At 48.3% G+C, this 12656-nt stretch overlaps 1 protein-coding gene across 1 annotated transcript in view; it reads right to left on the bottom strand.

Annotated features, from left to right (window-relative positions):
• Nucleotides 1-12656, bottom strand: part of GLDN (gliomedin) — a 60443-nt gene that overhangs the window by 14414 nt on the left and 33373 nt on the right. Inside the window, exons 3-4 of the mRNA XM_049613612.1 lie at nt 5448-5465; nt 4972-5079 (exon numbers count right to left, since the gene is read on the bottom strand). Coding sequence (XP_049469569.1) covers nt 4972-5079; nt 5448-5465 — 126 coding nt within the window. The remainder of the gene's footprint in view (nt 1-4971; nt 5080-5447; nt 5466-12656) is intronic.

Genomic DNA, 12656 nt, shown 5'->3' with positions numbered 1-12656 from the left:
CCACTAGCATCCAGGGGCAGTCTCACTAATAGTCTCTCTGGGCTCAGTCTTCCTGTTCTCCCCACGCAACGCCCTCCGCAGCTCCGCTCTAATTACTTCTGAGATATTGATCACACTTCTCTCTCTTGTTCCTTACACTTAGCCCTACTACACAATCCATCTTCTACACAGGGCCCTATTTGTCCATTGTTTGTGCAGGAAAGTTCAGCTTTCTCTTCTGGCAGTATTACCTGCTGTGCAGTAGAAAGCAGTCTTCAAATCCGAAGGAGCTTTTGAGTATCTGCCGTGTGTAAGATACATCCTCTCTTTCAACTGGATGGGAAGCTATTATGGAGGAAGCTATGCTCTATTCTTCTCATTCATGCACACACGTATGCATGCACGCCTGTATACTTCATTCATCAATTCTTCATTAAGCCTCACCTGGGCCTGGCAGAGAGCTGTGCCAAATAATAGAATACATAAGACATGGTCTCTCCTTCAGAGACAAGCACGAAAGAAGACTATTTAAAAACTGGAAACCAGGGGCGCCTGGGTGGCTCAGTCGGTTGAGCGGCCGACTTCAGCTCAGGTCATGATCTCGCGGTCTGTGAGTTCGAGCCCCGCGTTGGGCTCTGTGCTGACGGCTCAGAGCCTGGAGCCTGTTTCAGATTCTGTGTCTCCCTCTCTCTGGCCCTCCCCCGTTCATGCTCTGTCTCTCTCTGTCTCAAAAATAAATAAACATTAAAAAAATTTTTTTTTAATAAAAAAAATAAAAACTGGAAACCATGTAGGACTTGTGGGAACCCACCCTCCTCAGTGTACAGGTGAGACCAAGGCAAGGCCCTATAGTACAGTGACCTGTCCAAGGCCTCAGAGCCAGTCGGGGACAGAGGCAGATGCTCCTGGGACTCATTCCACTGCACTCCTCTGCCTGAAAGCAGGGCAGGAAATAAGAGGCACAAAGCCAACTCTGTCTCCCTGCCAGGTTATTACACACTGGACTGCACGTTCTTGCACGTGTCCTGCAGACTTCTTTGAAGGACTGGCCACCTCCTGGCCCTCACAGTAAGACTCGGCATTAGGCTCAGGCCCAAGGGGGTGAGCAGCCCTGTGTCCTTCAGTAATTAACGGCACAGCTCCCACTCTGTGGTACCTCTGGTGACGCTGCTCTCACAACTCGGGGCCAGCCCCTCCTGGAAGTTCAGTGTGGTCCTGTTTAAGAGGCAGGGTCCAGGAGTCAGAGAGACCTGGTTTCAGGTCCTGCCTCCTCCGCTTCTTACCTTTTTGACATTGGACAAGTTATGCCTATTCGTTTCAACAATGACATTATTGCCCCACTTCTCCGGGTGTCCCAGGCCCTGGAGGTTAGGACTAAGCAGACAGACATGGCTTGACCGTCATGGACCTCACTTCTCCCTAGGGAATCAGATCATTGGTGCATTGACAAGCAAATGCAAGGAATTTTGAGGGAGGGATATGTGTTTTGAAAGAACAGGGAACGTGACTATGTTTGTGAGGCAGGGGCTAGACACAGAGGTCAGGGATGAACTGGAAGAAGGATGACACATGAGCTGACACCTGAACCAGGACCAGATGCAGGAACGGCAGGGAAAGGGTATTCCAGTCAGTGGGCACAGCAGTGCAAAGGTCCTGGGGCATGGGTGGGTTTGGCCTGTTGTAGAAACAGAAAATAAGGCTTTTTCATCAGGAAAAATTATGGCCAACCAAAATATTCACCTCCTTAGGGTTGTTTTGAAGACCACATTAAGGTAAGTTGAAGAGAGTACTTGGTAGCATGCCTGACAGTAAATACTACCTATTTGCATGCTATTGTTCAGGGGACCACTGCTAGAGGGTGTGGTCCAGCCTGAGTTCTGTCTCTGTGGAACACAGGCTCTTTTTCCTGTTATTAGAAATAGCACTTGTTCCCTCTTTCTGGAATGTGCACCCACTCCTCCTCTCTCCCACCCCTGCCTGGCAAACCACTATTGATCCTGGAATCACACTCTCAGCTGGAATCACAATCCTTCCTTCTCCATAGTCATGACCCTGGCCCAGTGGGTCACATCCTGTATGAGACCCTGTGGTGCCTTCCTGAGAGCTGACCGGGAGACCCAGACTACTGACCTGAAGGCTCTGGAAGGGCCTGATCCCTGCCTCCAGTCTTACCTCACTGCACACGTCCCTTCCCTCAGCCACACCTGTTGGGCTGTGTGTTGTAGGTGTGCACTACCCTCTGTGTGCTTTCTTCCTTCAAGTCTGACCTCAGACTTTACTTCCCTGACCCTCCCTCCCTCTTTGTATTCTATCTCTTCACACTCTGTTCTTTCCTTCAGATGGGCATCTCACATTGTGACTGCAGATGTATTTGATTATTGACTGTTAATTTTTTGCCTTCCCACCAAAGATGGAAAGTTCCAGAATAGGGGCTGCATCTGTTGTGTTTCCCCTCTAGAACTGGGAACATGCTCAATAAATACTTGCTGACAGATGTCCCCACCCTCTCTTGCTATTCCTCTTGCTACTCAGTTCTGTCCTTGGCCTCCTTTGCTGGCTCCTCCCCTCCTGCTTGGTCTTCAGATGTTGTTGCTTCTCAGGGCTCAACCCAAGCCCTCCTCTCCTGTTAGCTCCCTCCAAAAGTGAGGGCACCTGTGCGTACATGCCCACTACTTCAGGTGACCCCCTTATGTATACCTCTAGCCCCAGGGTCTCCTCTGACTATAGACCTGCCTGCATCTCCAAGGCCCCCTGACATCTCTGCCTGGGCATTTCAAGGCATCTCAGCACCTCCCATGCTGAGTTATGCTTGAACCTGAGTTGATACGGGCTCCCCTCCTCAGGAAAGAGCAGTCATCAGGGACAGAGATCTCAGAGTCAGTTTGGTGGTCTCCCTCCCCCTTTCTCCTTATATCCACCCACCACCAGGTACTGCTGATTTCACCGCAGGATATCACTCACCTGCACTGGTTTCCCCACACTCCGAGCTGCCGTCCCCTCTACCTACACACTGAGTAACTTCTGAACTGTCTGTCTCTACTTCTGTCCTTGTTCCTCTCATGTGCTCTCCATGCAGCAGCCACGGTGTTGTTTTAGAAAAGCAGGCCTGGTCTTGTCACTCTCTCCTCCTTACAACCCCTCAGTGGCTTCTTGATGCCCTCAGAACAAAGTGCAGGCCCCCTGGCTAGCTGGTCTCTCCTCCTTGCAAGAGCACTGAGTGCCGGGTAGGAATGCCAACCCATCCCAGGCTAAAGATCAGCTTCAGGGCTCCGGCAGGGTGACTGGGCCCTTGCACTGGAGTTCGGTGGTCCAGGTCAGAATCTGAGTTGGCCCACAGCTGAGCGGTACTTCCAACAACCTCTCCATAGAACCAGGCTCATCAAATAATCCTTGTGTTTGTACATCTAGGCTGGTGCTAGTCTCCCCTTCCCCTGACCCTGGGCGAGAACAACTGCCTGGGCCCTTAATGACTCAAGTTCTCTGCTCAACCTTAGTGTTCTCATTTTAACACTGCTGACCCCCAGAGACCTCTCTTGCTGTGAGACAGCTGCAGAGAGGATCTGCGTCTTTGTTTAGAGTCCACGGGATCTCTGGGAAACCAAGGATTTGCCCAATGTCCACTGATACACAGACTCTGGCACCTCTCAGTACTCCACTGGTGCCTCCTCCCTCCCCTCCCATAGCCTCCATCAGCATAGCTGCCAGGGCGATCCTCTCCCAGTGAATCGGGGAAGGTCTCTGCACTGCTGCAAATCCTCCCAGCGCAGTCTGAGTATGAACCACAGTCCTTGAGATGCCCAGGGTCAACCTGATTTGGCCGCTACCTCTCTGGCATCAACTCCACCGCATTCGCTTTGTATCCCTCTGTCTGGCCACCCTGGTCATCTTGCTGCTCCTCAGACCCTGTGGGCACACCAGACTCACACACTCTGCTGGAATCCTCTCCCCCCGACACCCCATGGCTCCCTCTCTCCCTTCCTCCAGGTGTTTGCTTAAAGGTCCCATCTAAGGAGGCCTTACCTGGCCTCTCCATCTACAGTACCCCCTCCCTCCCCACCACATACACACACTTGTCGGTCAATTTCCTTGCCACTGTGTTTTCTCTGTACCACTTAGCACCATGTAAGATGACACTGTCTACTTATTTATCTTGTTTATTATCAATCTTCCCAGACTAGAATGTAAGTTTCATGAAGGTAGGGATCTTGTCAGCTTTTTCATTTCTGGATTTCCAGCACCTAGAATAGTACCTGCCATATAAATAGGTGTTATGTAAATGAATGAACTTGTTTTTTTTCATGGTTTCACTGGATTGTGGGCTGCATATCAAGCATGCCTCTTCAAAGCCAGGGATCTGTAAACCTTTTTGAAAATCACTCTTTTGCCACCTGCTCCGTACCCAATGGTGGTCTCCATGGGTGGTCTCCTCCCCCTCATAGTTGGCCCTCAGAATGCTCAGGGCTGAATCCTCAGGATTGGATTACATTTCTGGGGCCTTTCTTGGATCAACAAAATGTCTGCACACTGATAGCCATCGTTATTCAACACTGATGCTCATTTATAATTATGATTATTATCAACACGTAAGGATCAATTCTGTTCCGCAATTAAAGCTGTAATGGCTGGCCTTCTGCGGACTGAGCTGCCTTGGACCGTGTGGGCCATCAGCCATCACACAGCCCAGGGAGTAACCCTGGGCTGCCCCTGCCCCTGGCATCTGTCAGTCTGCATCAGAGCAGGCAGAAGAGCGGGAGTCAGTTCCCAGGGAGGCTGCTCTCCAGTTGGATATAAACCTTTGTTAGGGATGCACTACAAAGAATGCTCTTGGCACCTCAGCTCATAGTTTCCAGGCGAGAATTAAACCAGCTCTGCATGCAAAGATGTAACAGTTTCCTCCCACTACATCCAGCTTGGATGGGCTTTGGCCCATCCAAAAAGCAATAATTGAGACAAGTAACAAGGAAAAATTAACTAGGAAAGTTGCCAAAATACCCATTTTTCCTCTTTTTCCAGTTGCTCCTTTTTCTCCTTTTGGGCCCTGGGGACCATGCTGTCCATCTGATCCATTGTGTCCTGGTAACCCACCAACTCCCGGAGGTCCTGTGTCAAAACATGGGAAACAAGAACATTTAAAAAAGTCTTCATTGGGGTTAACGTGGTTTCCTTGAGCCAGTGAAACTGGACAGGTGACGCCTCTTCCAGATCTTCTCCTGCCTCTTCCCTTCATTTTCCACTTGTGCTGCCCCCACCTGATGCAGTGACAGATGGGGAATGGTAATGGTAGGTTCTCAAGTGGGAGGAGACAGGAGAGCTGGTAATTTGGGTAGAAAGAAGGAGGGGGACACATTCATAGTCAAGGCCGACTCCAGATTCTACCCCCCTTCCCACCTCAGTCCCTTCTGAGGGATCCTGGGGAACTAGTCCCCCCACATCCTCCCCATGATGTAGGAAAATCCATGGGTTCTTACCTGGTGGGCCAGGTGGTCCTACAACAGAAAAAGAAATTTAGATGATAAAGCATGGGTGGAAGAAAGTGCAGTCAGCACCACAACCCCAAAATCAAAGAGCACCTTCCCTCTCTTAACAAGTACTAATCATCTACTGGCCCTAAGCAACCACTCCAAGCCTTTTATTTAGAACCTGGTATAGGGGTGCCTAGGTGGCTCCATCGGTTAAGCATCCAACTTGGTTTTGGCTCTGGTCATGATCTCATGGTTTCGTGAGTTCGAGCCCTGCACTGGGCTCTGTGCTGATGGTACGGAACCTGCTTGGGATTTCTCTCTCTCCCTCTCTCTGCCCCTCCCCAACTCACCCTGTCTCTGTTTCTCTCAAAACAAATAAACTTAGAACCCAGCATATTTGCCCAAAAGATCCTTAAAAGCAATTCAGCATTTGCCGATAAAAACCACTTCTGCTTAAGTTTCAATGGACCAAGAATAATTTCTGAGTGGGCCTCACCACAGATTCATAAATCAGTCATCTCGCAAGCAACCAACTTAATTAAATGAGGTTTGGTAGCAACACAGAAGGGCACTAGTGCAGCCTGGCACAGGTAAGTGTCAGCAAATGGTCATGTTGTCATTGCAGGGCTAAGATCTGGCTGTTACAAGAAAGCAGTTCCAAGAGCTCTCACCCAGCCAGCTTGTCTCCTCCAGGCCCCCCAAGGGTGATTGAGAGCAGAAGCTGGTTCTCAGGTATCTTTCTGTTACAGGAAATAGCCTGAGAACAACTGAGTGCCCAGATCAGGTAACAAACACCTTGCTTAACATGTAATTACCCTAGGACCTAAGGGGCTCAGAGGAACCATTTACACATAATCTAACCAAACAAATAGGAGAGTCTTATTGTCAATTATTTTATTTAATCACTCAGACAAGCTGGTGAGCTTATGCCATGAGAAGTTGAGGTCCTTTTTTTCTCCAGAACACATACAGTGAATACCCTTATTGAAGTGGAAAGGTCTTTCTATAAATCAAAGTCCGTGACTTTGCAGAAGACCACCATTTACTAAGCACTTACTGTGTGCGCTAAAATCAACCAAGAAGCAGAAATCTTGGTCCCTATGTCTGCTGTGTTTACAATCCAGCTGGGAAAGGCAGACACTTTGAAATCACAATGAAATATGAGTGAGGGAGTTTCAGAGAAGCAACCCCTCAAAGGAGTACTGAGCAGCCTGGACACGTGGTGATCTGAAGCCTCCAGAGACAGTGAGCCTTGAGCTGTGACACTGAAGAAACAATGGGCATGACATGGCCGTGGGGGTGAGGGCTGGGCATCCCATGTAGGGGGCCAGCAAGAGCAAAGGCACAGGGGTGGGAACTTGAATGATGCAGGGTGAGAGAAAGGAGGAAGATAGGCCAACCCGCCATGTGTAGAGATGAGGCTGAGTAAGTACTTGGTGGGGTGGATGTAGGGCAGCAGCATTTGAATGCCAAGCAGAAAGGTATAGGTGCTATCTGCAAGGCAATGGGGAGCTATGGTAGATCTTAAGTGGCGAATGATGCCATGAAATCAGTGTGTTTTTGAGCTCCTCTCTGTAGATGGAAGTTGAGTACAACTAGGGAACAAGATGAGAGAGAAAGAGAGGTGGGGTGGGGAGAAAATACCCAGAGGATCTTTGTAGTTAAAATTAGGGGCAAGGTTGTGGACAAACGCAGTTGGTAACTGTAGAGCTGTATAGAAAACTAAAAATTCAAGAGGTTTTTCAGAATAATGAGCAGGGCTCCATGTCTGATTGGGTAGGAAGCAAATGAGAAGGACTCTCAGATGACTGGAAGCCTAGGATATTGATGGAAAGAGGTTATTTGATAGACACGAGGGCTCTTGGAAGGGTAAGTGTTGAATGCATGCTTTCAATACACACTGTCCTACTTGGGGCAAAAATGATTTGCTGAAAATGGCACCATATTTTCTAGGGTCAGTGTAGCCTGTGGCTACATGACTTTACCACCAGTTGGCACATCATGTATACACACATAAGGGGGGGTGATGTGAACAGTTGACAGATGTCAGAAGAAACCAGTCATCATTCCTGACTATAGATGGAGCCAAATTCAGAGGTGCAGATTGGTAGAAAAAAGGTAAACAATCAATAATTGACTGTATATTGTAGGTTTCAAGAGTTCTCAGGACAGTCCAATAACCATTTCTATGTAGCAGTAGTAGTGGAGAGAGGTCCTGCCTAGAGCTGTATGTTTAGGACGCTTCTGTCATGACTAAGAGTGTCAGTGTGGTGAAATGTTTAGATTAGGGTTTCCTGATATTGACCTGAAGTTCCTTGACACCTATGGCTACAGTTCTTAGTCATTTGAGTCCATAGAATCACCTAAAATGCATGTTACAATGCAGATACCCAGACCCCAGCTGGAGATTCTATTTCAGTTTGGATTTAGAGTGAGGCCCAGGAGCACACAGTTTTACCAAGCACTACATGCAGGTGATTGGGAAGCAGATGGTCCGGGGTACTCCAGACCTGAGGGGAAACTTTTCTGGGAAAACAATCAGTCACTATCAATGAACCCTTAAAGGGGTCCCTGACCTCAGAAAGGTTGAGAGTTATTAGTATGGAGGCAAGATTAAAATGTCCAAGCCACATTTGGGGATGGAAAGAGAGGGGAAAACACACCACATCTGGAGGAAGGCAGGTGAGAGACGAGGTATCAGGAAAGAGAGTGAAACTGAAGATGTGGAGGGAATCCAGGAAGTCCTGAGCCCTGAAACTAATGGAGAAGAGAATTTCAGAAGAGAGAGGATGACAAATACTTCCAAAGAGCTCAGAAGCATAGCTATAGCGATGGTAAGCCTCTATCCCAGTCCCCTCTCAGGATGTCAACAGAGCTGCCCAAGGGCCCCTGGTACCTGGAGGAAGCTCTAAATATGTGTTATTATAATGATGTCAAACATCAAATATGTGCCAACTGGGCCTTTAGAAAACTATTTTGCAGGACATTTTCTCACCTCTTGACTCTTCTCTTCTTGAATAACAGAACCCGTGGAAATACACGTGGACAGCCAAGTTCATGTCAGCACAGTATGCAGGGCTGGTCCCATGGGATAATGGAGCATGTCTGGGGACTTGGAGCCTTGGTTCATATGTGGTCCTGTCTCCCACCATCTTCCTGTTGCCCACTGCCTCTGGCCTCCCTAGGACAATATTTCTCTGTTGCCTGCTCCTGTTTTCCTGTTTCTATTCTTGCTTCTGATGTGTCTGCCCCGCTCCCCGCCCAGTCAGTGATGGCTGCCACCTTCCACACTGGTGGGGGCCCCAAGGGTGAGTGTGAAGGCTAGGGTTGGACATGTGCCCTGCATACCTTAGTCACAGAGTGGGGTCTCCTATGCTTCTGAGGGCCTGTTCTTGTGCTGTGAGCATCGCACCCTGAAGAGTATAACACTAAATAGCAAATAAAAAGCCCCCCATAGCAGGTGGAGAGGGAAACCATAGAAAAAAGAAGGAAGCCCTTTTCCTGCTTTTTTGAACAAGGGGGCCTGCATTTTCACTTTGCACTGGGCCCTGCCAATGATACAGCTGGCTCTGACTGCCCCAACAACCGACATTCCTAGCCAGAATCGATTAGAAGTGGGTGGATGCTATAGCTGAGCCACTTAGAGTTTTTGCCTCTTGGACATCTGAGATTGACCCATGATGCCCCTAGTTATGTAAATGAGAGGTCTGTGGATGGCCAAGCAAGGTAAAACAATGTCTGTCTGCAGAGAGATAATCTGAGAAATGAGGTGGTGACTGATGTTGACATGACAGAACCACAAGATGGCAGCACTGGGATTCTGGAGTCACCAGAACCAACCTGGAGCACCCTGGACTTTGCGGCAGAAAAAAGCCTCTTTAGCTGTGTTATGCCACTGAGATTTTATGATTTAATTGTTACCAGAGCGTGGCTTAGCCTATCTTGATAAATACATCTCTCTATCTTTACAATAACTGGCAACCCCTTGCCTTTTTTCTTTTCTCAAATAAGCTCTGGTGGGTTTCTGGTACTAGCGAACAGAAGAATCTCAGACAGGAAATACAGATACAACAGTTATGAGGAATGAGTAATAAAGAAGCACTTCCTATCTTTAAGGGTGGACACTGGCCTGCTGTGGTTCACACTACAGGCCTCTGGAAGGCCTGCCCATGGGGCTCCTCTCACCATGGCCATTCCAAATCACAGGGAAAGGTTTTACTAGCTTCCCCCTTCACACTGAGATGGTTGCCAGACCCAAGGCACCTGCTTAGCACAGCAGTGACCACAGGGGACGTAGCTACACATTTCCCAAAGTCTTGCCAATTGAGGAAAACAAAGAAGCCCTCAAATAAAAAATCCAGATAGGAATATTTCAGAAAATGAGGTCTGGTTCTGCTGCTTTAGAAAGAGCTAGTAAAAGAAACAGCTTCATAAGCCTGATACAGTCAGGCCTGGTGCCTGTGAGGTCTGTGGTCCTGATTCTTTCCCTCTCTTGTTCCCATCAGGGACTTCCCAGGGCTTGGGATTCATGCCAGCCACAGCTTCAGGGCCAGACAGGAGCTCTGGCCAGAGGGAGTGTGACTCCCCTTTTCCTTGGGAGCTAGGAATACTTGGCTATCCTTTAGCGATGGCCTGAGAGGGCCTAAGCTCTCACATGTGGAGCTGGGATCTACCAACTATAATAGACAATAAGCTAGTTGCTCAGTGAGGCCAGCTGAGTGAGAACCTGACCAGCTACACTGGCTGTTTCTGAGAACAGCCTGTCGATCAGTTTACCAAATGTTGCACTGGCCACAGCTTTGAGGCCTCAGTACCCTCCCTATGTGTACAGCCTCTGCAGCTGCCCCTGCCACCGATTATTGGGCCAGTCCCAGGATACTTAACTTGGAAAGGCATCTTTCTTCACGTGTTCCCACTAAACAGCAGCTTGGTCTAGTCCCATTTATTTGGTGCATTTCAACTTTGAACTATGGCATGGCAACCTTAAAAAATTAGAGTAGGGATGGAAAATGGGTTTGATTTCAAGTGCTAATTCTAATCAATTAGTACAGCTCTCTGGAACACCAGGAAAGAATTACATGAGGCCATGCTCAGTGGCGACTGTGATCCATTATTAATGTCTGCCTGGGTGCAGGATTAGTAGTGACTAGTGCTATCACTGGGTTTGGAGTCACTTGGCTATAAGGAGAACAGGCACTGTGGATGTGAAGCACCTCAGCCCTAATAAGCAGTTCAGTAATGTGATAGTTCAGAGATTTTCCAGCAAGCCCATATGCAGAGTCCACTGGAAGTGAAGAATAACCCAAGAATCTGCCTTCTTCAGGACACCTGCTATTCCAGCAGATATGCTTCTGAGGTCCTAAGGAACTCTGGGCTTATGGTCAGGATGCACCAAGAAAAGCATGCTGTTTACCCAAAAAGCACAAACTTGGCACTAGTAAAAACGCCTAGCTACTTTACCCAGTGAATTGCCCTCACTTTGCCTGAGAGGTTACAGATGGTACACGTCTGTCCTTGTCCCCATAGCAACGGCAGCTGCACCCAGAAAAAGGAGCAGGGATGGGGTTTCACAGTCACAACTGGAATAGCCTCAAGTCATAGCTCCTGCTTTTTCAAAGATGAGTCCAGTGTAAAGCTAGACCTTGTTCTCAGGCCTCAGGCCCCAAGCCTGGAGTCTTCTCTGGGAGCCCCTCCTGCCAGCATCTTCTTGGGGCTCTGGACCAAGGCTCTCTGCCCTTCCCCCTGTAGTTGCCAATTCGGTTCTGGGTCCTGTCACCTTCCTGCCTCGAGTCCAGAAAGCTTGGTCTCTCCCAAGGTACCACCTCACTCTGCAACTTGTACTTTTCACACCTAAGTTTTAATTGAAGAGCTTTCTATGTAAAGGGGGACCCAATTTCCAGCTGGCATGAAAGGAGAAGGTGCTGGCTTCTGAAAAGATTTTGAGGTACCGAAGAATAACCTCCTCCACCCATTTCCAGCACATATTTGATCCCCTCCCCCAGTCTTCTCTAAGTGGTCTCAACAGCTCCACCTGCATTCACTGAACAGCCTGGCTCTCCTTCTATCACGTCTATAATAAATATCAAAAAGGAAGAGGCTTTTCCTGTACCTCTCAACAGGGCTTTTGTGCCTGTAATTCCATCCATCTGAGCATTTTTCTAGCGCTCATTACTGTCACACGGGGGAACTCTGAAAAGGACTTCCAAAGATGGGAGAAAGGTGCTTAAGACACAAGAGTTTCAGAATGAAGGACCAAGCTGTTCTGAAGATATTTAATTTTCTGTGAGGGCTGAAATGTGACTTGAGTAATTCAATTAGCATTTCCCAAGAAGCCACAGGATTACAGCTTTTCTCTTTAACATCAAACTAAGCAAACAAGAGTCAGATTTGAACGCAGGGTAAGTGTCTTTCTTACCAGCCCACCAACCCTGATTTAATCATTTACAGAAATGATAGGTTTAGTCATTCAACAAACTCCCATTGCGCTCCTAATGCATGGTAGGTACCAAGCAGTTCTGGGGAGAATACTGCAGTACTGGACAAGGTTTCTTAGAACTGGATGCACACTGCAGGGGTTCTTTTTTTTTTTTTTAAGTTTATTTATTTATTTAGAAAGAGAGAGAGTGCACAGGATAGCGGCAGGGGTGGGGGGAGGGGTAGGTGGGCTCAATCTCACAAACTGTGGGATCATGACCTGAGCTGAAATCAAGAGTCAGATGCTTAACCCACTTAGCCACCCAGGCACAAGGAAACTGCAGGGCTTCTTAACCTCCAGCAGTGCTGCCTGGTCAACAGGGACCTCCCCAGAGCCTGAGGCCATAGGCAAAGGCTCAACAAAAGCTTCACCTGGCTTCAAAGTCTTGTGGTTATGTTTCAAAGTTCATGACCATAAAATACTCTTAAATACAGAGAACGAACTGAGGGTTGCTGGAGGGGAGTGACAGGCATTAAAGGGGTGATGGGCATTAAGGAGGACGTCATATGTAAGAGATATGACATGGGTGTCATATGTAAGGGATAAATCACTGGGTTCTACTCCTGAAGCCAAGACTACACGGTATGTCAACTAACTTGAATTAAAAAAAAAAAAGAAAAGGGGCGCCTGGGTGGCGCAGTCGGTTAAGCGTCCGACTTCAGCCAGGTCACGATCTCGCGGTCCGTGAGTTCGAGCCCGGCTCCAGGCTCCGAGCCATCAGCCCAGAGCCTGACGCCGGG

The sequence above is a fragment of the Panthera uncia genome, assembly GCF_023721935.1.
Source record: "Panthera uncia isolate 11264 chromosome B3 unlocalized genomic scaffold, Puncia_PCG_1.0 HiC_scaffold_1, whole genome shotgun sequence".
Classification (NCBI taxonomy): domain Eukaryota; kingdom Metazoa; phylum Chordata; class Mammalia; order Carnivora; family Felidae; genus Panthera; species Panthera uncia.
Note: the sequence above shows the minus strand (reverse complement) of the source record. Positions and strands in the feature narration are given on the sequence as shown.